This window comes from Euphorbia lathyris, chromosome 1 (assembly GCF_963576675.1).
Source record: "Euphorbia lathyris chromosome 1, ddEupLath1.1, whole genome shotgun sequence".
Taxonomy (NCBI): Eukaryota; Viridiplantae; Streptophyta; class Magnoliopsida; order Malpighiales; family Euphorbiaceae; genus Euphorbia; species Euphorbia lathyris.
This window is the reverse complement of record NC_088910.1, coordinates 113,092,656-113,117,643: the sequence shown is the minus strand read 5'-3', so window position 1 is coordinate 113,117,643 and position 24,988 is coordinate 113,092,656. Positions and strand designations below refer to the sequence as shown.

Below are 24,988 nucleotides of genomic sequence, written 5' to 3'. Positions count from 1 at the left end.
AATATTAACTCAATTTATAATACAATAATATTAACTCAATATATAGCCCAATAAATTAATACTCTAAATCAATTTTTTTTGAAAGAAAATTCATAGATTACTCAATAATTGAATCCTTACACAGAGTGTGCCGAACATGAATCAGAACATCACCTAGGGTGATTATTGTAGAAGGGAGATTCTGCACCCACTTTGCTAGACAGTGTGCCACATTATTCCCCTCCCGGTTGATAAAAGTAAAAGTACAGACTGTAAAAGAGGAAGCAAGATCTAAAACATTTAAATATAAAAAGTGCAGTGAGGAGAGCGGGATTGATTCGTCTGATAATGCAGAAATTACTGCTTTAGCATCCGATTCCACATTAATTTGTAAGAAGTGTCTGTCCCGTGCTAATCTCAAGTTTTCTAATATCGCGACAGTTCTGTGGATTCAGCTGAAATACACGGTAGTGCAGACAAATTATTAGATAGAAAAAAATTAAAAAGTATATTATATTTTTTGTACGAGTTAGATAAAAAAATTCAAATATTTCATCAAATTTAAAAATATTAATATCTAATTTTATTATTAAGTATACTAGAATTGATCAGAATAAGCACATTTAAATATACTAAGGCCTTGTTTGATAACAAGTTTTATCACTTAATTAAAATATTAAGCACTTATTTATATTAAGTGTGTTTGATAAGAGTTTATTCTCCACCACTTAAATTAATCAATTAAGTTAAAAATCACTTATTTTGATAAGTCAAAATATTTAGCTTAATATTTTAAGTTAAACATTATAACTAATATTTTTTATATTCAATACTTATTTTTAATATTTATCAAACAGTTACATCATTAATGTTTTCAACACTTATAATATTCATCACTTAAAATTCAGTACTTATTTTTTCAGTATTTAATTTTCAGTTTTATCAAACAACACCAGAGTTTGTGACATGTCCTATCTAACTGATTTAATTGTTTTACAAATACAATATTAACTTTTATGATTGTGCCATGTCCTACTTTAACTTTTAAACCTTATATAAAATGATAGGACATGTTACAAAATTACAATTAAATTATATAATCAAAATTTATTTTTAATATATTTATAAAAAAATTATTTTTAATATATCATTATTTTTTATACATAAAAATAAAATATACTTTTATATTCTAATTTAAAAAATTTAAACTCCAATTCATAAATTCTAAATCCTATAAAATATATCATCGACTTTTAATTTATAAACTCTAATGCTTAAAATATATTTAAAATGATAATTTTATTAGTTTGATGTGGGGCTGGTAATGGAAAGGGAATTAGCCGAAAATAGCGAATATCCAAACCGACGAGGATGGATAATAAGCATAAAAATGGGGGACGGGGATGGGGACATAGCAAATTATATCAAGTAATAGTTCAATAAAATTAAGCAAATTATTATTTTTAATATATCTTAGGATAAATAATTTATTAGTTCTCGTATTTTTACGCAATGTTCTATTTAGTCCCTCATTTTAAAAATTACATTGTAAGGTTTCTACCTTTTTTGTCACCGATAACCTTTTGGTCTTTTAATCTATCTTTTTAGATTTTTAACCAAACATATCTTAATTTTCAGAACAACCATAATACAGTACAAAATGTACATGTTACTCTATTATTTTTTATCTGTTTGTTTATACGGAATATAATTTTATAATGATTAAAATTAGAATGATCAATTTTATGATATATAAAAAATAGTGACATATTAAAAATTAATTTTGGTAATATAATTTAGTTGTAATAATTTACTTAAACATTTACCATAAACCATTCATTCGGACCCATGTGATTGTGAAGAAAACTAATAACAGAAAGCCCAGAAGGCCCAAACCCAGGAAATAAGGAAAGCCCAAAACAATACATATTCTGTCTGCATCAACACAATTGTACCTCTGTAGTCTTCACTAAATTTATATATGTCCTTGTTCCCACACATCATATGATTTCATATCCTTTTCAATTTAAAACCTCCGCTAACAAAAACAAACAAATTAAATACCCTCTCTCAATTTGAAAAAGAAAAAAAAAACATTTATCCTCTAAACTTTAAAGATGTCAATTTAGATCCTTAAATTTATTTGAAGGGCATGATTAACCCCAATGTTATGCGGAGTAAGAGACCATTTATCAAGGAACTAATTGAACTGAAAGGTTAACCTCATAGTTAAAGGCTGAATTCATATTAATATCTGATAACAAATAAGATTGTTAAAATCTGAACCTTTAAACACTTGGTCTAAAAGGCTCTGATACCATATTATAGAACCGATTGAACTAAAAACTTAAAATTACAGGTAAAGACTATCATAACCAATTGAACTGAAATTTTAAATTGATAGTCAAGGCGGAGCCAGTCCAGAGCCCGGTGGGCCGGGCCCTCCCGGCCACCGGCTCCATCCTTGAATATCGACAGTTTCATCTCTTGTTACTTCCAAATATTGGTTTATAATTAAACGATGTAGTATTATTTCAATAATTTGAAGTGATTGAATTGGTTAAAATGTTTGTTTTAAAGTGAGAGATCGTTGTTTTAAAATTCTTTATTCGTAATATTTTTTAACTCATTGTTATTATTTTATTTTTTTTTGAAGAATTTGTTATATCCTTTTCCATTAAAAAAACAATTTCGTAGTTTTGAAAAAGGAAAAATAAAACTTTAGTAAGAATTCCCAAGCAAAACGTTACAAAGAAAGGGAGAGGGAAGATGAGCCCATACTCCACAACTAGACTATGAAGGATTGGTTTCATCTTTGGATTGCGAGCGATTCTATATATATGGTGTCTTTGCTGAAGTCTGGAGAGGGCATGGTACCATGGACTATGCGGCAGGACTGGCGAAGGTGTTTGATTATGTTGGATAGTATGGCAGTCATCATTTCACATGTGTATCAGAAAGGAAACCAAGTAGCAGAAACACTTGCCAATTTTGGATGAATTAGCGCATATGTTTATTGGTGGGATACTCATCCTAATTTTTATTCTAGTTATATTAGTGATAACATTAACGACCGAGACTTATATCGGTTTGCTTAGCCATTTGGCTTGTTTCTCGTTGTACTGACATTTTTCTCTCGTTACTTATTATATTTAGGCTCAGATTTAGGTGGTTGTTGGGGATACCAACCTAGTTGGAATGTCCTGCATGCCGCTCCCGCTCCTAGCTTTTAATTAAAAAAATATTGATTAAAGTGTGTAGTGTTTAATTAATAATAAAGTTCAATTTTAATTTAATTAATTAATATCAAATATTAATTACTTAAAAAATAGGGGAAATTACAAAATTGGATCAAATGGGAGACTCATTTATATATTTAACCCATTTACCCAACCTACGACATATCTAGACTATTTTTGTGTGACTTTTTCAAAATACCCTTAATATATATAACACTTAAATATTTTTTAGTCTTTCTTCTTTCTCCCTTCCGTCTGACTTCGCATATTTCACAATATGCGAAGTATGCGAAGATAATGTTTGTTTCAGAAGATGATTTTAATTCGCATATTTCGCAATATACGAAGCATGCGAAGACGCAGAATAACTTTCATTTTCGCAGATTTCGCAATATACGAAGTAAAAGATGTGTTTTTAAGCAGTATTATCTTCACATACTTCGCATATTGTGAAATCTACGAAGTGGTTTATAACAAAAAAGGCATAACGTGCAACAATAATTCTAACATTAAAATCATAACATTATCAAACTTTAATACAAGATTGCAACAATAACAATATTAAAATCATAACATTATCAAAATTTACAACAAGATTGCAACAATAACAACATTAAAATCATAATATTATCATTTCAAAGTCAATGTGACCAATCTCGATGGACATTTCTCCCTGTTTCAGAAAAGAATCCAAGAAAAATCGGCAGGTTTCCACCTCCCTTACATCCCAGCAAACCGCATTCTTGAAAGGGATGTTATGTATTCAACCACCTTCACAAAAATTAAATCGTATTAGGAAAAAAAATGACGATTTGGCTTCGCGAAATAAGATTCCGCGAAGAGAAATATAACAGAAAAAAGACGATTTTACTTCGCGAAACCAGATTACATGAAGTTTGCGAAGGTAAAAGTAATTCATATTTCTCTTTGCAGACTTTGCGAAAGCTTCTTTCGCGAAGTAAAATCTTCTGTTTCAGCCTCTTTTTTCTCGCAAACGCCCATTTCGCGAAATGATTTTTTGAAAAAAACGAAGAGAAAACAGTAGATACTTACATTTTTTCTGCATTTTATAATTAAAATCGTCAATAACCATATGATAAACGCAGAAAAACAATTAAAATAACGTCGAATAACGATTTCTTCGATCCACACAAGAAGAAATAAACCAAGAGACAAGAAGAAACAGGAAGATGAAGAACCATGGATTAATTTTCTAGCAATAGGAAGACGAATAATCAAGAGATAAAGAGAGGAAGAAGAAAAAGACATGGTGATGAAGAAAATGGTGCAAATTTCGCAATATAAAGGAATAGAGGAAGATAAAAGGTACGGGAAGGGGAAGAGAAACCGTGCAAAGAATAGGAAGGGGGGAAGATGAAATGTTGGGGTATTTTGGAAAAGTCACACAAAAATAGTCTAGATATATAGTAAGTTGGGTAAATAGGTTAAATATGTAAATAAATATCCTATTTCACCTAATTTTATAATTTTCTCTAAAAAAAATATTCAATCTATTTGATAATAAGTATATAATTTTTTTCCTTAAGAGTAAATACCATTAGGTCTTCTAATTAAGTCCTCCCATTATAAATACAATTATTAATATAATTAATATGTAACCAATGAAATTGGGACAAGAACAATACAATAATGAAATACATTACATAAAAAACAAGTTTACACAACACATATCAATGTTTAAAATTTCTCAAACTCGGTTTTATACCTCATAGGACTATGTTCAAAACCATGTACGAATTTACAATAGGTCAATGAATCATATAAGCCGATTAGGGAAGAGATTTGAAAAAACTACAAGGAAAAAGAAAGGAAGAAAAAAGTGATGTTTAATATAATATTTTCTGTTTCTTATTTTTTAATGTTGAATTTTATTTGAGTTTTATTGTAATTTTTTTATTATAATTACTCTCATATTTTTTGTATAAATTTTATTTTTTTTTGGTAGGAAAGGGAAATAAAAAAAAACAACAACCAAAAAACTAGTCCGGGATTAGCCTAGGGAAGTTAACCCCCACCCGGTCATCAGACAACATCGAAACAAGAAAGTCCGGAGGAGAAGAGAAGGTTGAAACTCCCAATATCTTTGTATGGCCTTCAGTAGCAAGGCGGTCAGCCACCCTATTATGCTCCGTATACACATGACCAAAGATGACCAAAGATGATGTTAATTTATTAATTTTAATTAGTTTAAGTAATTTAATATTTTAAATAATTTATTAAAAAAATTGGTTCCTTCATAATAAATATTATGATGTTATATTAAAATATTAATTAAGTCTCGTTTACAAACAATTGGAGAATAAAATATATTTCAAAGTGAGATTGAAATTTTATGGGTGTTGTTAAACCCAACCCCAAATTCCCACCCCTAGTCCCGGGAAAGGACGAAAATACCCTTTCATGGGTTTTGGGGAGGAAAAAGCTATTTTTTTTGTTCTCCCGACACGCGGGCGTGTGCCTATCACGCCTCACCTTGTGGTCGGGCGTGATAGGCCCACGCCTCACCGTGTGGCCGGACGTGATCGCTACACGCCCGACCACACGGTGAGACGTGGGGCTATCACGCCCGACCACAAGGTGAGGCGTGATAGGCACACGCCCGCGTGTCGGGAGAGCAAAAAAAATAGCTAGTCCGCTATTGAATTAAATCCGTAAATACCTGTTACGTAAAAAAAATTAGTCCGCTGTTGAATTAAACCCGTAAAAAAATTAATCCGCTATTGAATTAAATCCGTAAATACCTGTTACGTAAAAAAAATTTGTCCGCTGTTGAATTAAACCCGTAAAAAAATTAGTCCGCTATTGAATTTAACCCGTAAATACCTGAATTAACAAAATAAAAATTTAATTAAAATTAACAAAATAAAGATTTAGTTAAACTAAATTAAACAAAATAAAATTTACAACAACTAAAATTTACGACATAAAAATTTAGTTAAACTAAATTAAACAAACTAAAAATTACAAAAAATTAATTAAATTAATTAAAACCCCTCGGGCGTATGAACATCACGCCCGAACCATAGGTCGGGCGTATGAACATCACGCCCGACCTATGGTGCGGGCGTATGAACATCACGCCCGAACCATAGGTCGGGCGTGATAGCCTCACGCCCGAACCACAGGTCGGGCGTGATATTCATACGCCGGAACCGTAGGTCGGGCGTGATGTTCATACGCCCGACTGCGATTCCGGCGTTTTTAAAAAATCACCCACAGATTCAATTTTTAAGCTTAAATCAAAAAACAAAAAACGGTAAATCTTATTATTTTCGCTTTCCCTTTACGGTTGTTGTTACACTCCATGTTTTGGTTCACAAATTAGTCCGGATTTGATCAAAGAGTGTGTAGGGTATTTGAGAGGTTTTGTGTTTTTTCAAATTTTGAGTAAAGGGTAGTTTGGTCTTTTCATGGGGCTAGGGGTGGGAATTCATGGCTGGGTTTTAGTAATCCACAATTTTATTTATATGACAGTATAAACCCGTATCATGTAATCACAAACAAACTAATTGCAGAATGAAGATACTCTTAGTTTTCAGGTGAGTTAACATTTTGTTAAAATGAAAATGTGGAAGGAAAGATAAATGAATTAAAAAAAAAAAATTTGTAAAATAAATATAAAAAATAAAAATGATGAGTTGGCAGATTTGGAAAGCCCTAACAGCAAAGTAATTGATCTTTTTGAAAAAATGGTTGCATTTCCCTCCACACATTTGTTCATTGCCTTATCCCTAATATCATTTCTCTCTGTCTTTTTTTTCCCTCCAAACAAAATGTATTCACAATTCCATTCCCCAAATTCCGTTGTTTCAGTCTTCTTCCTCCTATGGCTAGCAAATTAGCCTTCTCTCTCACTTCCCCTCGTGTTTCCTCTGCTCCTATTCACAAACCATTCAAATCTTCTTCTCCTTCTACTAATGTTCAATCGATTCTGCTCAATGGAAAACATTTATCCCTTCGTCGCAGACTTTTTCTACTTCCACCTGTTAAGGCCACCGCTGATCAACAAGGTTTGCACTCTATGCTCTTTCCTAATTATAACCCATCTCAATTTAATCCAGGGTTTGTTCAACTCTATTGCTAATTTTTGGTAAAATGGATCAATTGTATTGTACAGTCTTAGGAAAAATGATCAAGCTTAACTAATTTATTAGTTTTTGATATTTATTTCTAGTGATAAGGTCCAAATTTGCCTCTGTAGATTTACCCTTCACCTGCAAAATTGTAAAAATACCCTTAACATAATGAGCAAGATCAATTTTATCTTCTTACGGATTGATTTCACAATATTTGAGTGCTATATGGGATCTTATGAATTATGATAAGTTGTTTGTAACCTTGTTAGTTGTACAATAAACATTTTATACATTTTGGTAGTTTTTTTGTGATTGAATTATATGTGGCTGAGTTAGTGATTAACATTTTGGCAAATTGTTTTATAACCGTGTTAGTAACACAATAAGCATTTTAGACATAATTGATATTTGGAAGTTCATGCTTCAAATTACGGCTAAACCATCTCGTTCAAATTTTCTGATATGCAGAGTTAAAATTGATATTGTTTTGAAATGTTAGGAGTAAATTTTTACTATTTCACACGTTAGGGGGAATCTACAATTCCCTAAATAAGGCCAAGGAAAATTTGAACCTTTATCCCTTGTTTGTTCTTTCTAAGATGCAATTGTTCTTGCAATCCTTTTCTGGCTTTATTACAGAAAATTCATGTCCTAACCCAGATGTTGTTTTCAGGTCAGGTTGGAGAAGATGAGGTTGTTGATAGTAAAATTCTACAATACTGTAGCATAGACCAGAAAGATAAGAAATCAATAGGTGAAATGGAGCAGGACTTTCTTCAAGCATTGCAAGTATGTGAAAGTTAAAACATGAAAATAGTCAAATCTTTTTCTTAATTTCTCTTCTCTTTACTGTTATTGAGATATGAAATTTTGTTTTTGTTTCCTTCAACAGTCGTTTTATTATGAGGGAAAAGCTATAATGTCAAATGAAGAATTTGATAATCTCAAGGAAGAACTAATGTGGGAAGGAAGCAGTGTTGTTATGCTAAGTAAGGACTCATTAATGGAATCTAAACACTGCTTAACCTGTATCTATATCTTTAATAACATTTCTCTTTGTCAGTGTTTGAATCATATGAAGTTCTGAAATGAGGTATTTATACATGACAGGTTCTGATGAACAGAAGTTTCTGGAGGCCTCAATGGCTTATGTGGCTGGGAAACCAATTCTGAATGATCAAGAATTTGATAATTTGAAGCTGAGACTAAAGGTTTTTTATTGGCCTTTTGTGTCTAATTGCATACCTATGTTGCATGGAAACTGCTCTTAATTAGTGTTTTCGTGTTTCGTGTCTTTGTTTCTGTTTCCTGGCTATGTTTTGAAGACTATGTTTTGGAAATAACATTTCCGGTGTCCGTTTCAGTTTCTGTACAACATATTGCATACGTATCCATCTACTTCTATAAAATATAGTTGCAAAATGCTGTTATCCTCAAGTTATATTATATAGATGAAACTGATATGTTTGAACATGATTCTTCTACAGCAAGAAGGCAGTGAAATAGTAGTTGAAGGTCCGCGATGCAGTCTGCGTAGTAAAAAGGTGTGTTGCTCTACATTTCTCTCCTGTTATGCTTGTATTTTTGAGCATTGACCATATACTATCTTATGAGTTCTCGGATTCTGCTCGGTTTTTGTATTCCTGCATAAGTTTATGCTGCTCTACTTTCCGCGCATAGGTTTACAGTGATCTATCTGTCGACTATTTAAAGATGTTGCTGCTGAACGTCCCCGCCTCTGTTGTTGCACTAGGCTTGTAAGCAACCTTTGTAATTTCTCATACTTTACTTTCAATCCTTGTTACTTCCTTGAGTAAAAGAGAGACTTTTAAAAGTTGGTTGTGATAGGTCTAATTGTGGAACGATCCTGCTGTTCTAACAGGTTTTTCTTCTTGGATGATGTGACTGGATTTGAAATAACATATCTTCTGGAGGTACAGAAAAAAAAGTCACTAGTATTGTTGTTGTTCTAAACCTTATGACATAAAAGCAAATGCCAAACTTGATAATGAAGTTCTTTTTTGCTTGGATGGTGCTTGCAATTATACATTGAGAAAGCAAATTGTGTTGAGGCTATATACTTCTTTGTTCGTGATTTAGTTCTGTTCGTTTGATTGCAGCTTCCGGAACCATTCAGCTTCATCTTCACTTGGTTTGCTGCTGTGCCTCTCATAGTTTGGTTATCTCAGGCTTTTACAAACACAATTGTAAAAGACTTCCTTATCTTGAAGGTAAAATCTGCTTCTTTTAGTACGTTCATAAGCAAAAAGCTACTAAAAATGAATGAATACCACGTAACGAAAATCCGATCATTTTCCAGGGTCCTTGCCCCAACTGTGGAACTGAGAACCTCTCGTTTTTCGGAACCATTTTGTCAGTTTCGAGCGGTGGAACTACCAACAATATCAAATGTGCTAAGTAAGTCAATTTTGCTTATCAACCACATTACTTGTATACATTTGTTGTAATGTTTACATTGCTGCAGTTGTGCAACTGAAATGATATATGATTCGAAGACGCGATTGATTACGCTGCCAGAAGGAAGCAATGCTTGATTTTGAGGTATGTATGTATGTATGTATGTACCTTGTCTTTCCTCTGATTCAGCTAGCCCAAGAGCCTTGATATAAGAGTTCCTTTGATTCAGTGAATGCAGGATGAAAATCCAATTTATGGGACACAAAATACTTCTGCTACTAACTCATAAAGTTGCAAGTCAAGAGTGTGAGCTTGTTATGTTGAAGGAGAGGGAGATGGAATTTTCAGATGTGTAGTCTGTAATGCATCTTTATTTTGTGTTAGTTTTATAAATTGTAAGTATGTAAATGCTTAATACATCAATCTAATACAGCCTTATTCAAGAGGATTCCAGAGCAAAATGTAATTATATTGTATAGTGCCGCCAGGATCGATGAAGTTTTTAACTGCGACTAAACTTCGAACATGATTATCTTAACGAGATATGTGGCTAGAAAAAAGAAGGTTCAATACATCAAAGATCCTTTGCATTTTGGGAAATTATCCTATTGACTTTTAAACTTTAGAGATGTTTTAATAGTCCCTTAATTCACCACTGGAATAATTTTGTAAGAGGGGTTGTGCTTGTGGTCGGTTAGGATAAACTCTTTGAAAATTTTCTACTAAATAAAAATAAAGATTTTTTCTTTTTGTTGTTGAACCCTTTTCTGCTTAAAAAAATGAATTATGGTAGTGGACGGCTTGGAAGAACTATATTATATAAAGTAGCATAAAATAACATTACATTTTAGGTAGGTTTCATAATGTCATTAGAATAGATTATGGCTTAGTCAAATAGTAAATGACTTCACTAATTAGTGGACGGTTTGCTTTCCGAGTTTTCATTTAACCAAACTCAAATATCTCCCAAGATGAAAATCCAACTGAAGCAAATCAAATAAGATTAATAACCGAATCTAATTTTATCGGTGTGGTTACTAATTAATGACCGGCCAAATTTTATTATAATAAGCTAAAATTTATAATTCTTTTCAAATCTATAATAAATATGAAACAAAAACATAATAATATATTAAATGTAAGGTGCTTTCTATGTTTACTTTGTTTTTAACAAATAAAGCTTATTTTGTTTTTTTCACCATATGTTTAAAAAAAAAATGTAAATATGTTAAATAACTAAGTAAACAAAATGAACAATAATACACATATAAAATATATATTTATGTTATATACATAATTCAGTTTTTTTTTTAGGAATAGCCGAAACATAACCAAATTTTAAAATAGAACCTAACCATTAGCTGAACCAAATTATAATTTCAGTATGGTATCGGTCAATGTTGCCCATCCTTTACACCAATGGGGACTCCAACAACGATAACAGGAATCGAACTCAGATGGAAGTAGTGCAAAAATCGTTTTTGTCACCGTTAAACACATCCTCCATATTCACACTAATTTTCAACTAGGGGCGAATCGGTTCAAAATTGAACCGAAAAAACCGAAATTACCAAAATAATTCACATTGACACCGAACCGAATAAAATATAAAAGCAAAATATAACCGAACTGAAATATTCAGTTCGATTCGGTTTTAAACCGAAAAAACCGAATTTAACTAAAAAATAAAAACAATAAATAAAAATCACTATATATTTCATCATTAGATTTACCTCAACAATTAAAAAAATTGAAATACATTCAAAATATATTCATATTAGCTTACTTTCTCAACAACAGTGAACAAAATTAAACTTATAAATTCAAATATATTTGTATATATATATATAAAATAATATAGAATGTATGTAATTCAGTGCAGTTTGATTTTTTTACGTTTTTTTGTCAAACCGAATACTGAAATAAAAAAATGAAACTAACGCCGAACCGAAATGTTAAAAAACGAACCGAAAAACCGAATTCAATCGGTTCGATTCTGTATACGGGTTAAGCACATCGATACATACCCCTATTTTAAAGAACATAGATATTCTAATTAATGGATAAAAGATAAGAATAAATAAATGAATATAACTTGCTGATAAACAAACCCAACCCGGCCCAACTAATAATATCTTTATATTTTTTAAAAATTAAAATTAAACTAAAAAATTATACTATAAATATAAATAATAAAATACAATAAACTAAATTTTAGAAGATTATTTCAATAAAAATCAATTAATGCAATGCTAAATAAAAAATATTTTTTTTATAGTAATAAATAAAATAGTAATAAAAATATGTACATGTTCAACAATTCTAAAAAAATATATGGTTTGAAAATTTTTATGTTGAAAAAATTTAAAATTTTTATTTTTGGAATATAAAGTATTAAATTAGAAAAGTTATTAAATTAAAATTATTATTAAAATTTCGGGCCGGGTCGGGCTGGCCTGGATTTTGAGACAAATCTCAAGCCCAACCTACTTTATATGCGGGCCTAAGCGGGTTTAGGCAGGACCTATTACGAAACATATACGTCCAAGTCCAGTCTTTAAAGAGCGGACTGGACGGGTCAGTGGGCTTTTGAACAAGCCTAATTTTTAATCATTCTTATTTTGATGGATTGAATCATTCATTTCAAACAGTAAAACATATAATTCAATTCAATGTACATTCCAAATTGAAATAATTAGAAACGTGAAGATGATTTTTGCCAATTTCATTCAATATACATTCTATTTAAGTAAGTGAAAAAATAATGAGATAAAACCTGCCAGCACGTAGGTCAACAATCATTCCTAAATGTAATATAAAATTAATAAGCATTTTGACTTGAATGAACAAGGATGTATATGTTCGTGCTGCCACGAAAGGCATTAATTTTGTGCAAAATAGAACACTATAAAATGCTAACAATTTCAAGTCAATACAAATTAAGGCATAGAAGAAACATAAAATACCCCCCAAAATAAGAACATGCCTTCAATTTTGCATTCATGGTGGAGCCTTAGCTTCTTGTATTTGGTAGCAATTATAACATTTGCATTTATGGGCACAGCCATGGGTGCAGGTTATACTAGCATTAAAACGCCTGTATATCACCCAACTCAATGGGCTCTTGCTCATGCTACTTTTTACGGTGACGAGTCCGCCTCAGAAACTACGGGTAAGCAAGATAAGATAATCATGATCGGAGTTTAGTTACAGTTAAAACTCAGTGATATGATATTAATAATTGGTAATTGTGCAATGCAGGAGGAGCATGTGGTTATGGGAATTTGATGCAAAATGGATATGGAACAGACACAGCAGCATTGAGTACAACGTTATTTAACAATGGATATGGTTGTGGGACTTGTTACCAAATAAAGTGTGTGCAGTCACCTTGGTGCTTTAATAATGTACCTTTCACTACAGTTACTGCTACAAACTTGTGCCCTCCCAATTGGAATGAGGACTCAAACAATGGAGGATGGTGCAATCCTCCAAGAACTCACTTCGACATGTCTAAACCTGCTTTCATGAAAATTGCTCAATGGAAGGCTGGCATTATCCCTGTCATGTTCCGCAGGTACCTACATCTCTTTCCTATCTTAACTAATATTATTATCTCCATTTCTCACTCAAGAAAAGTGATGGTTCACCACTTCAAAATGAGAAAGTTCAAGAATTAAATTTGTTTAACACTATTTTTTTTATATATAAATTACCATTTTGACAACTTTCTATTTTTAAAGAGTCACTTTCTCTCTAAAAAACACTTAGGGGGTGTTTGGTTGGATTAAAAACACCATGGAATGGGAATGGGAATGTGATTATTCACATTTGTAATGTTTGGTTTATTAATTTTAACCATGGAATGGGAATTGATTCCAATAAATCCTGGAATCAACCATTCCCCCTCTCTCTCCCATGTTAATCAAGTTGATTCCCACTACACTTTATTGGTTTGTTTTTATTTTTATTTTTTTTCTTCCCTCTTTTAACTACCACGTTAACTTCTAGTTATTTTTTTATAAAAAATTTGATGTTCCTATATTTATGGTGAATTGATATTTCTTTTGAACCAACAAATAGTGTGTTTTTAATTAAAAAAATTCATCATAAATTTTTAATGTTCTTGATATTAGATTGATTTTTTATTTTTTTTAGTTTATTTATTATGAATGATTTTTCTAATTTTTTTATCCATTAGATATATTATTATCTAATAAATTTTGATTTCTTCTTATTTTGATTCCGATTCCGGATTAAACCAAACAAAAGAAAGAAATATGCATTCCGATTTCGATTCCGTAACATTCTGATTCCAATTCCGATTCCGAAGTTTGAACCAAACGCCCCCTATGAAGAATTAAAATTTTCTAGAAATATCATTTCCACAATCTCTATAATATAGCCTTATTTATTTTTTTAAAAGTTGTGCTATAATATAAGCCTTATTTGTTGTTAGAGTGATCAAGGTTTGAATGAATTTTGAGTAACCATAATGTTAGCAAATGAAAAATTGAGTTAAATCTACACTTAAGTAAAAATTTGTTCAAAATATAAAGGGATAAAATACAAAAACTCCCTAATGTTTACTTTCAATAGCAATTTTACCACAACGTTTAGAATGCCGCAATTTTACCTCTATCTCTAGCAATCATGAACAATTTTATCTCTAACATTGATAAATTGGATCAATTTGAGAAACAATTCATCAATTTGTGTTTTCTGAGTCATCAATTTTGTCATCTCTAACATATACATATTTATCCCTTATCAGCAACAGATCACAAACATATGTGCATATGTGAATCTTTTTATGTAAAAAAATTAAAAAAATTGTGAGTGGATAAAAAAATCTAAATATTTCATCGAATTTAAAAATATTAATATCCAATTTTATTATGAAATTTAAAAAACGTAAAAAAAAAATCAACTAATATACCATTGATGGAGAATATGGAGAATATGAGAATAAAAATATATGCTTTTTAATTATTTCTAAAATTGATCTAATTTGTCAATTTTATGGATGCAGAGTACCATGCAAACCAATTGGAGGGGTAAGATTTGCATTCCAAGGAAATGGGTACTGGTTACTAGTTTATGTAATGAACGTAGGAGGAGGTGGTGACATTGCAAACATGTGGGTCAAAGGTTCTAAAACAGGTTGGATAAGTATGACACATAACTGGGGTGCTTCTTACCAAGCTTTTGCTACTTTAAAAGGCCAATCTTTATCCTTCAAGCTCACTTCTTACACTTCTAAAGAAACTATTTTTGCTTGGAATCTTGCTCCTGCTAACTGGAATGTGGGTTTGACTTATAAGGCTAATGTCAATTTTCACTGATTTACTCTGAAAATTCTCACTTCTTACCAAATTTATATATAAGGCTTATATATTATAGTTTTTAATCAATTTTCTCTGTATTGTATGTTACTCTTATTTTATGATAATGAAATTAAGAGCAATTAGAAGGTGACATTTTTTTTATATATATATATAAATTTTTTTTGATTACTCTGTTCGAAGCTGTTAGACACCATTTAAATAGATTTTCTATCAATTAAAGTTTTCTACCTACACTATACTATAAGTAGAAAGCATTTCTTTTTTTATTGTTGAAATTCATTCTATTCAGTTTAGAGTATACAATTTCTTATTCAAGTAGATGAAATCTATACATTATATTTTTGATGGCTAAGACCTTATTTATTTAATTAGGTGTTGGTGCTACCTACAGTATGAAAGTAATGATTAATACCATATGATATGATGCTAACTAAATTAACTATTAGTCCAAACTTGCTGATTAATTATAATGTATCTAACCTATTAAAATAGTTTTGTATATTATTCTATAGGAACTGATTGATATATAAAAAAGAAATAGACTTAATGGATAAGGAACGAGAGCCGATCCTGAGATTTTGGAGGTCCAGAGGCGAAGGGTTCTAATAAATATTAATCACCTTCAAAGTTAAAGGGCTTAATGAAACCAAAATTTAAACACTAATGACCCAAAATTTAGTTTTGCAATATTTTGACATATGAAATTACTGCAATAAATATAGTTAATTCTTACCTTTACAGATATATGATCAAGTGGAGGTTTGCATTCTAAGTCAAATTGCTTAAGCTTTTTTTTATTGAATTTGGTGGGCAACAACGTGAAGTAGAAGTGCATCTAAGAATTTTTTTTGTCGAATTTAATAATTATGAAATAGTTTTAATAGATTTTATGCTCTCTATAAATCATGATAACAGAAAACTAAATCTCAATCCTCAAAAAAAAAAAAAAAAACTAAATCTGAAAATCACCTCCCTTAAAGTGCTGTAGCGATTAAGTTCCTAAAATTGGAAGATTTTGATGCGTTTTTCCAAATCACCAAACCAAATTAATTCAGAATCTGATAGAGAAGAAAATTGATTATTTATATAGTTGGTGAATTAAAGATTAAGGACAATATTACCGTATAATATTTTTTAGGATTGGAGTGTAATTAAATGAGAGCTAAATTATTAATTTTATTGGGATTGTTAGGTGAGATAGATAATTAGGAAAAAAACTCTCAAATTGGGAATTGATGCCTAACGTTTTTATTAGAGAATTTGGAAAGAATATGAAATTAATTAGAGAATTTGGAAAGACTAATTGATGTCCACGTTTTTATTAATATAGAGATAATAATCTGATTTAAAAAAATATGCATTGATTTTTTTAGTTTTAAATTAAAACTAATTTAAAACTCTAATGAATTAACATACCATACTTTTGAAAAAAAAAAAGAACAAAAAATTATCATATTTGGGCACCTTTATCCCTGAGCCCTAGGCAGACGCCCTTCTTTCCTAGGTTTAGGGACGGAGCTGTAAGGAACTCTTTGAATTTAGTCTAAAAAGTTAATTGGCCTTTAAGATACATTGTCATCCCATAACTTTATCTATTAGCCTTTTAAATTTATTTAAAGTGATATATACATTTTAATTTATCAAAATCTAATTTTATTCTGTCACGTGAACTTTAATCATATTACTTTAATTAAGTTCATAGAGCTAACAAGATAATTTGTAAATGCCCAATCAATTTTTTGGACGAAATTTGGAGTTTCCTAATGTATTAAAGCAAAATATATATATATATATATATATGTACATTTGGTATTAATTAATCGGATAATCTAACATGTGCCTCATGGCACAGGTTTATGCATTAATTATTTCCTTTTATGCATTAATTATTTTTATTCCTTTTATGCATTAATTACTTTTATTCCTTTTATGCATTAATTACTTTTTTTGGCGGTAAATAATTAAGGTTACTTCTTTTTGCTGTAAATGTAGGGTAAATTACACCCATGGCTATTGAATTTTATTTATTTTAACATTATGACCACTCAACTTCATTTCTTCCCGGTATAGTCATTGAACTTTACACTTTTTAACACCGGTAGCCACTTAACGCCTCAAAATAACCATTAAAGGCTAAAAATAAAATATCCAAAGCCTTAATGATATTCTAAGGAATTTTAATTCTCGAAAATTTTCGTTTTGAGATTATTTAAGTGTTGTTTGGTTAGGAGAGAGAAAGTGAATTTTTAGAGAGAGAAAGTTCCAAAAAAAATGTGATTTTCGAAATAAAATATTTTAAGAGTGAAAAAACAAAAATCAGAAGGGTCCGGTTAGGATAAGGCATAATTAAAGTTGTTCAGAAGGACATTTACCATGAAACCACATTTTTTATTTTCGAAAATCACATTTTTTGGAGCTTTCTCTCTCTAAAAATTCACTTTCTCTCTCCTAACCAAACAACACCTAAATAACCTCAAAACGAAAAAATTTCAAAAATTAAAATTCCTTAGAATATCATTAAGGCTTTGGATTTTTTATTTTTAGCCTTTAATGGTCGTTTTGAGGCGTTAAGTGGCCACCGGTGTTAAAAAGTGTAAAGTTCAATGGTCATACCGGGAAGAAATGAAGTTGAATGGTTATAATGCGAAAATGGATAAAATTCAGTAGCCATGGGTGTAATTTACCCTACATTTACAGCAAAAAGAAGTAACCTAAATTACTTACCGCCAAAAAAAAAAGTAATTAATACATAAAAGGGAATAAAAATAATTAATGCATAAGGAATAATTAATGCATAAACCTGTGCCATAAGGCACAGGTTAGATTATCCGTTAATTAATTGGTTAGTGCATTACTCTCAATGTATTTAAAAAAAAATCGAGCTCCGATAAGGAGGATTTATGTATTTAGTTGCCTGCATAAGTAGTAAATTCTCCATCAATTTTTGTAAGGGTCAAATTTAACCTTAATATTTTAAGTGAAGTACGAATTTAATCCTAATGTATGAAATGATGTAAATTTAACACAATGTTTTTAAGTAATATCAATTTTAACTCTGTACTATTAAAAATTTGAAAAGACTGGTTTGACTGTTATTTAAATGTCACATCAGACATTCCAAACAAGTTTGTCGATAAATTGAATCTGTTTTGTTTTTTTTTTTTTTGTAACTGTATTAATAACAAAGTAAATATTTAAGAAAGTTTGACAAAAAAAAATTATGATTACTTATATGTAGCAGATTTAGGTTTTAGCATTTTAATAGAATTTCTGCAATTTTATTAATAATTACACTAAATGTTTTAGACATAATTGATTTTTGGAAGGTCTGAAGTGAAGTGACAATTAAATATCAGCTAAACCAATTTTTTCTAATTTTCGATATTGTATGGCTAAAATTGATCTTGCTTGAAAACGTAAGAGTTAAATTTGCACCGTTTTATATACATGCATGCACTTCTTAAAAGGTTAGTCTTAAATTTGATTTTTTTATCCTATCTTTTTTTTTATTCTCGATTGAGGAAATGTTCGGAATGGATTTTTAGGTGGAATTTTATTTGGAAGCATTTTATTTAATTTATTGTCTCGTTTATTTGTTGGAGAGGTTTTTTGGCACTGTAAAACCGGATCGTGGTTCGCCCGGTTCAATCGTAACCAGTAGTACCTTCAGTCCGATTTTTTAAATTATGGGTCATATAATTAACGTCTAGAGAACCAGGATAAACCTCTAGAGAGCCGGGATAAACCAATAAACCGACATAAAATTAGTGAACCGACTTGACCCTGGTTATTCAAAAATTTAATATAAAAAATGTTGGAAGGACACTGAAGGAATGGAATATGCCATTAGTGTGAAAATTGTAAACACCAAGAGGCTTCGTGGTAATAATTTCTCATTCACTTGTTTATTTATAGCACACTCTCTCCTCCTTTTTTGCGCTTCAAATTTTTGATGCGGGATAAAATGTTCTTCCATACCCTTGCTTTTTCAGCTTTTATAAATACTCCCACATCCCACATCGGAATATTAAATCACATGAAAAGAGAAAATGTGTTTAAATCGATTCTTAGGGAAATAGTTGTAAAGTATAAACAAAATTTTTAAATCAATGATATGGGATGAAGTTTAGTCATTCCTTTTTTATGATGGCATCTCCTTTCAAACGCCAAACCAAGCATGAAAGGGAGTTCACACAACGTGTCATCTTAGCCACATGCTGTGTGAGCCATTTAGCTGGAGGAGGATTGCATAAGGAAGGAACCACACGACGTGCCAGATCTTCACACATCGTGTAAAATGTTTGCTAAAGTTTCGGGAGTTTTTTTACTAATTCACACGACGTGTGGCTGTCTTAACACGATATGTGGCACATATCGAAGGCATCTTGAGAGGACCTCCCGACACGTCGGATTGAAGCCCCCGAGTCTAAGCCACACGTCTTGTGGCCCAACTTCGTGCCCAAGGAAGACAAGTCTGCCATCATTCTGTTCTAGTTTAGTTACTGTTTTGCCATTTAGGCTTATTTGCTGATTTATCATTATTCTAGCTCCTTCCTCTTTTTTCCATATTATGCAATACAAGCTTGTAACCCTGGTAAGGACTTCTAGGTCTTTTCTTACATAGTTTTGGAAGGTATTTAAGCTTCTTTTTGTAAGGATGAAACAACTTTAGAATCAAATACAAATTTCATCTTAGAAATAAGGTTTCTAACTTTTCTTTGGGATTAACTCCTACTAGTTTAGCTAGTGAAGAAATCATTCTTTGTTTATTTAAGATTAAAATCATCACTATCGTCATGAATCTGTATCGATTAGCATCAGAGCCGATCGTTTTCCTAACCCAATACTTTTTTGGCAATAGTCCAATCGAGGCTACCACAAGAATCAATGGAAATTGTAGACAAGAAAAGGGATGATTTCAAAGCTGAGATGAGGGAGATACTAAGGGACCAAACTCGAGCTCAAAATGGAAGGGCGTAGAGTAACAGATGAGCAAATGAAGGAGATGAAAGCATCTATGGAGAGTTTCAAGATATAAGTGCAAAATATGATCCAACCACTTGTAAGGGGTCATCAACGAATAAAGGAAGAGATTCTGATACCCTAATCACAAAGACAACCCACACCACCATGTTCACCTCTACCAAGGAGGAATCCGACACCACATGACCTGCATCAAGGCAGCTTAAGGGCTCACGAGGTAAGGAGACTGAATTTTGTTATTGTGCATAATGAAGATAGCAATTTCGATGATTATGATGGTGTTGGACATGTTAAACATGATAGAAATGTTGATATTGCTAGGAGAAATCCACATGTGAATGTTGAGTATGCTAGGGTGGATATGATAGAAGTTTTGACCGGGACGATGCTTTCAAATTAAAGATGGATTTGCCTTCGTTTGGAGGGAAACTTGATATTAAAGGGTTCTTAGATTGGATCTCGGAAGTAGAGTAGTTCTTCGAATATGACATCATTCCGGATGAGAGAAAAGTTTGGTTAGTAGCTTATCGTTTTAAAAGCACATAATAGTAACGAATAGATCCATTTTAGTGCTACATTATAAGAAATTTATATATATACCTTACTTCAAACTTCAAGTATTTTAAAAACCATTATCTATTATAAAAAAGCTAATAGTTTTGAAGTGAAATGAGTTGCCTCATGTGTGTAATTGCAAAAGAGATAATAATAATAATACCATACCCCCCAAGTCAAATGTCCAATGTCCACAAAAGGTTTCCTTTCTATTAACTTATTGATCAAAAGTGAGCATTCTTTTGTCACAAAGAACAACGTTATCTCTTTTACAATAAAAGTAGAAGAGCCATTAGCACTAATGATTAAGAAAGCTAAGATATGCTTACAAGGTTGACTCTTTTCCATGTGAATTTAGTTGGGGAAAAAAGCACACAATTAAACAACACAACTAAGCTACTATGAGACCCACAAAGCTATTGGAGTGGGAAACATGTTATCAACACAATTAAGACACAAAAATTAAACTAAACCCTCATTCCAATTTCATCCCATAAGCATGCCAATTCCTTTACTTTCTTGGCTCAATTTCAATCATTAACTTCCCCCTTTTCCCCCCTTCTTCATAGTTTACCTTCTAAGCCACACAATTACATCACTCATTTCTTCTTCCTTCCCTAATTTAACTTCATTTACAAATCATGCCTTCTTCTCTCTTCTCTTTGATAATTCTTCTATCATTTTCACCTATTTTCACACTTCAATCTCACCCCATCAATTCTTCTTCCCAATCACACAATCTTGATCTTTTCATTAGAGATTACACTTTCAAGTCCTATGATTTCCACTTAAAAACAGGCATTGTACAAGCTATAAACTTGCCTGCAAACTTCTCCGGGATCAAAGTGAACACAGCAAGATTCCGGTGCGGCAGTCTACGCAGATATGGAGCTCAGATCAAGGAATTCAATCTGGGTATTGGTGTGATCATTCAACCATGTGTGGAGAGAGTAATGTTAATTAGCCAAAATTTGGGGGTTAATTTATCTTCTAAGTACTATTCTAATTATGATTTAAAAGGGTATAAGCTTGTCTCACCAATTTTAGGTCTTTTAGCTTATAATGCTGGTACTGATAAAAGTTTCAATCTTAGCAACCCTTTTGAGCTCCAAATCATCGCCGGAGAAAAGCCAATTTCAATCAATTTCACTAACTTTACCAGTAATTTAATTAGGGCAAAGTGTGCTAGTTTTGAGGATAATGGGAAAGTGACATTAAAAGATGTTTCTAATAATGTTTGTGTGACGACAAGGAATGGGCATTATGGGTTGGTGGTTAAATCGGCGGAGCAGGTGGTGACTCCGGCGACGGTGACAAGGAAGATCAGCCTGTGGAAAGTGGTGGTGGGGAGTACGGTGGGAAGTGTATTGGGTGTGTTTTTGTTGTGTTTGCTTTTGGTGGCGATGTTTGTGAAAGTGAAAAAGAAAGCGAAAATGGAAGAGATGGAGAGAAGAGCTTATGAAGAAGAAGCTCTGCAAGTATCAATGGTTGGACATGTTAGAGCACCTACTGCTTCTGTTACTCGGACATTGCCTACTACGATTGAACATGAGTACATACCTTATTTTTCTTCTTGATTAATTCCTTTTTTATATATATATAATCATTCTTTCTGTAATAATATTGAAAAAAAATTGGAATTTGTGCTGGTATACAAGGATGTATATTGTCCAAAACTTCTCATTTCTTAATTTTAGGCATAATTTGATATTTAGACAAAATTGGTTTAATAAATAACTACACGTTTAAATTTGTCACTTTTCATCATTTGACATTCTAAATTTCTAATTTACTGACATACGTAAACTTGTCAATTTTGAATTTTCAACACACTTATTTACTGATTTGACATACTTTGAAGTTGACATGGTAACGTCAAGTCAAACTTTCATTTATACACGGTTTATATCATGTCAGTAAATAATGGTATCAAAGGTTGAACATTGATAAGTTTAGATGCATGATATGTCTATATAAATTCAGGATGTCAAATGATAAAAACTAACAAGTTTAGACGTGTGATTATATCTTAGAGTGACAAAACCATCAAAATTTAGATGGTTATATCAAAATTAATTATATTTTTGAATTAATTTTTCAAATATAAATTGAGTTAAATTGATAGCTAAGGTTCACTTTGGACAAAATCACTTGCAAACAAAGATTAGGAGCCAAATTGACCATTTGTCCCTACTTGATAAAGAAGCAACCAAATTTATGATTAGGTTGATTTTGAATTGGTTAGTTTTTTGGCAAATAAACTAATTTAAGGTAAACTTAGTGTATTTAGTTAAATTAAATTCAACATTACAACAAAGAAAATTAAACAAATATTGATTTGGATTGGATGGGGTTGAGTAATTTGGAATATCAAACATTTTTATTCAATTGTACTTGAGTGGTGAGTATTCAATCTCTCCCTCTTTCTTCTCTCTTTTTTTTTTTTTTTTTTTTTTGCTCATTATGATGGATTTTTTTTTGGTCAATTACATGAATATCATAATTAAGTACAAAATTACAACTAAGTCATATCACCAAACTTAATTCTTAATATGTCATTATTTTCTATATATTATGATTTTACATCATAATTTAAAGATTCTAGACTCCAATTCATAAATCATAAACCGTAAAAAATATATTCTAAACTTCTAATTTATGAATTCTAATCCTTAAATATATTAAAAGTACTGATTTTAACTAGTTTGAAATAATCCAAAACTATGACTTGACATAGTTGTAAATAGTTTTTAAAAGATGAATTTCTATGTAATTTTCCCTTTTTTTTTTTTTTATCTTTGGACAAAACTTTGAAAGGCCCATCTTGATTATGAATTCCAACATTTTGTATTATACCCATTGCTTGGTTATGCTTTTAATTTCTATTTATGCAATAATAGCAAAGACCCAAAAATGAAAGATCCAATCTTTATTGTTAAATAAGTGATTAGAGTAAAAAATAGTAATATATTATTATTGACTATGTTGAGATATGAAGGTAGTAAAGAATGATTTTGTTTAAAAAAGAAAGTACGGTGATGTTGTGGCAGAAGGAGTAAGCATGATACAAGGAACATCAACAATGACAAAAGAAGGAAAAGAAGAAACTTTTGTGGTTAGAAGCTGGCTGGCTGGCAACCCTCAAATGTTAAAAAATGAAGGAAGAATAAGTGTGAATTCAGGGGACGAAAAACACAATCATAGCAATTGATGATGGCATTGGTAGGCAGAACCTTAGAAAATGTATCTACTTTGCTGTCTGTCTGGGTCCACAACAAGGTTGCTTCCTCATGTAGGAACTCACCTCAAACCACTCTAAAATTGGAGTTATTCAATATCTCTTGTTTCTTCTACAACTTCTATTTTTTTGTAAAAATAGTATGTGATATGTCTATTGTATTCTAATTCAGTCAAGATGGGACAAATGGTCGAGAGCTCTTTTCCTTCAACACTTCCATGCAATAAAAAAAAATGTGGTTCCATGGCAAATGTGGTTCTAAACAACTTTAATAATTTGGTCTTATGAGAACTTTTTTGCTTCAACACTTTCATGCAATAAAAAAGAATGGAAGAGAAAGAAAACTTGCATTCCTAATCCAGAGATAAAATTGTGCTCCTTTGCAATGAATTATAAATCTCTGCACATAATCCATAAAGCTTAGCCTCAAAATGTTTGATAATACTCATTTTAAAATAAACAAGAATGAAAATGAACATGAATCATGCTTCTGTTCTTAGACTTTGTAGTGTGGCGGAGCATTCAAATCTGAACTCTGACTAATGCATCCGTTTGAATAGAATTTCATGCTAGCTTCACCATTCCAATCAATCTTATCAAAATCCAACCGAACATTAAATCAGATTTAAAGATGAGTTACGGATCGTTTGGTCGGACCGAATAACGTAATAAATAAATAATATTGATATATATATTATATATATATAATTATTTTAAAATTATTTTTATAAATTATATATAATCCAAACATCAACATGGCATATATAAATTATATATAATCTAGACTATAATAATATTATATTCAAGTGCATTGTATGCACATAATTATATTAATAATAATATATTGGTAAAGTTTTGCTGCCTTTTATCAAAAAAAAAAAAAAAAGTCATTGACTGTGTTAATGTTGGTATTTCTATAAAATAAAACTATCCCACATCGGAAGCATTGGACAAAAACAATTCAAGATAGTGCTATAAATAAAGCTTAAGTACAGGGACCAAATTAAAGCGGTGAGAGCTGCTATTGTTGAATTATTTTATTATTAAACCGGAGTCATACCGGTTACTAGACTGATTCTGATTTTGTTTGGTTTGTTGCAAGTGTAATAAAGTAGTTTAACTCAAATTAGA

The 24,988-nt window shown here is 31.0% G+C and overlaps 3 protein-coding genes across 3 annotated transcripts; all 3 read left to right on the top strand.

The window, feature by feature from the left end:
• Nucleotides 1-7,003: 7,003 nt before the first annotated feature.
• LOC136210673 (PGR5-like protein 1A, chloroplastic) lies at nucleotides 7,004-10,176 on the top strand. Its single transcript, XM_066002044.1, has 11 exons — nucleotides 7,004-7,249; nucleotides 7,989-8,104; nucleotides 8,208-8,304; nucleotides 8,426-8,526; nucleotides 8,803-8,859; nucleotides 8,996-9,072; nucleotides 9,198-9,249; nucleotides 9,436-9,546; nucleotides 9,636-9,733; nucleotides 9,801-9,877; nucleotides 9,963-10,176. The coding sequence occupies exons 1-10, from the start codon at nucleotides 7,066-7,068 to the stop codon at nucleotides 9,868-9,870; spliced, it is 963 nt and encodes a 320-aa protein (XP_065858116.1). The 5' UTR covers nucleotides 7,004-7,065; the 3' UTR covers nucleotides 9,871-9,877; nucleotides 9,963-10,176.
• Nucleotides 10,177-12,715: 2,539 nt separating this feature from the next.
• On the top strand, nucleotides 12,716-15,078 carry LOC136219142 (expansin-A7). The gene is made up of 3 exons (XM_066006408.1): nucleotides 12,716-12,905; nucleotides 12,995-13,310; nucleotides 14,766-15,078. The coding sequence occupies exons 1-3, from the start codon at nucleotides 12,716-12,718 to the stop codon at nucleotides 15,076-15,078; spliced, it is 819 nt and encodes a 272-aa protein (XP_065862480.1).
• A 6,050-nt stretch (nucleotides 15,079-21,128) lies between these two features.
• On the top strand, nucleotides 21,129-24,069 carry LOC136213627 (uncharacterized). The gene is made up of 2 exons (XM_066002838.1): nucleotides 21,129-22,171; nucleotides 23,670-24,069. Exons 1-2 carry the CDS (start codon nucleotides 21,261-21,263, stop codon nucleotides 23,737-23,739), a joined length of 981 nt encoding a protein of 326 aa, XP_065858910.1. The 5' UTR covers nucleotides 21,129-21,260; the 3' UTR covers nucleotides 23,740-24,069.
• Nucleotides 24,070-24,988: the final 919 nt, after the last annotated feature.

What these genes read in the sequence shown, in the direction of transcription:
- LOC136210673 (XM_066002044.1), top strand. Translation starts at nt 7,066, where the DNA reads ATGGCTAGCAAATTAGCCTTCTCTCTCACTTCCCCTCGTGTTTCCTCT. An exon ending in AAGCAGTGTTGTTATGCTAA is followed by an intron (nt 8,305 to 8,425) that starts GTAAGGACTCAT and finishes TATACATGACAG; the next exon opens with GTTCTGATGAACAGAAGTTT. An exon ending in AACAATATCAAATGTGCTAA is followed by an intron (nt 9,734 to 9,800) that starts GTAAGTCAATTT and finishes ACATTGCTGCAG; the next exon opens with TTGTGCAACTGAAATGATAT.
- LOC136219142 (XM_066006408.1), top strand. Translation starts at nt 12,716, where the DNA reads ATGCCTTCAATTTTGCATTCATGGTGGAGCCTTAGCTTCTTGTATTTG. An exon ending in GTCCGCCTCAGAAACTACGG is followed by an intron (nt 12,906 to 12,994) that starts GTAAGCAAGATA and finishes TGTGCAATGCAG; the next exon opens with GAGGAGCATGTGGTTATGGG. An exon ending in ATCCCTGTCATGTTCCGCAG is followed by an intron (nt 13,311 to 14,765) that starts GTACCTACATCT and finishes TTATGGATGCAG; the next exon opens with AGTACCATGCAAACCAATTG.
- LOC136213627 (XM_066002838.1), top strand. Translation starts at nt 21,261, where the DNA reads ATGCCTTCTTCTCTCTTCTCTTTGATAATTCTTCTATCATTTTCACCT. An exon ending in CCTACTACGATTGAACATGA is followed by an intron (nt 22,172 to 23,669) that starts GTACATACCTTA and finishes ATGTTGTGGCAG; the next exon opens with AAGGAGTAAGCATGATACAA.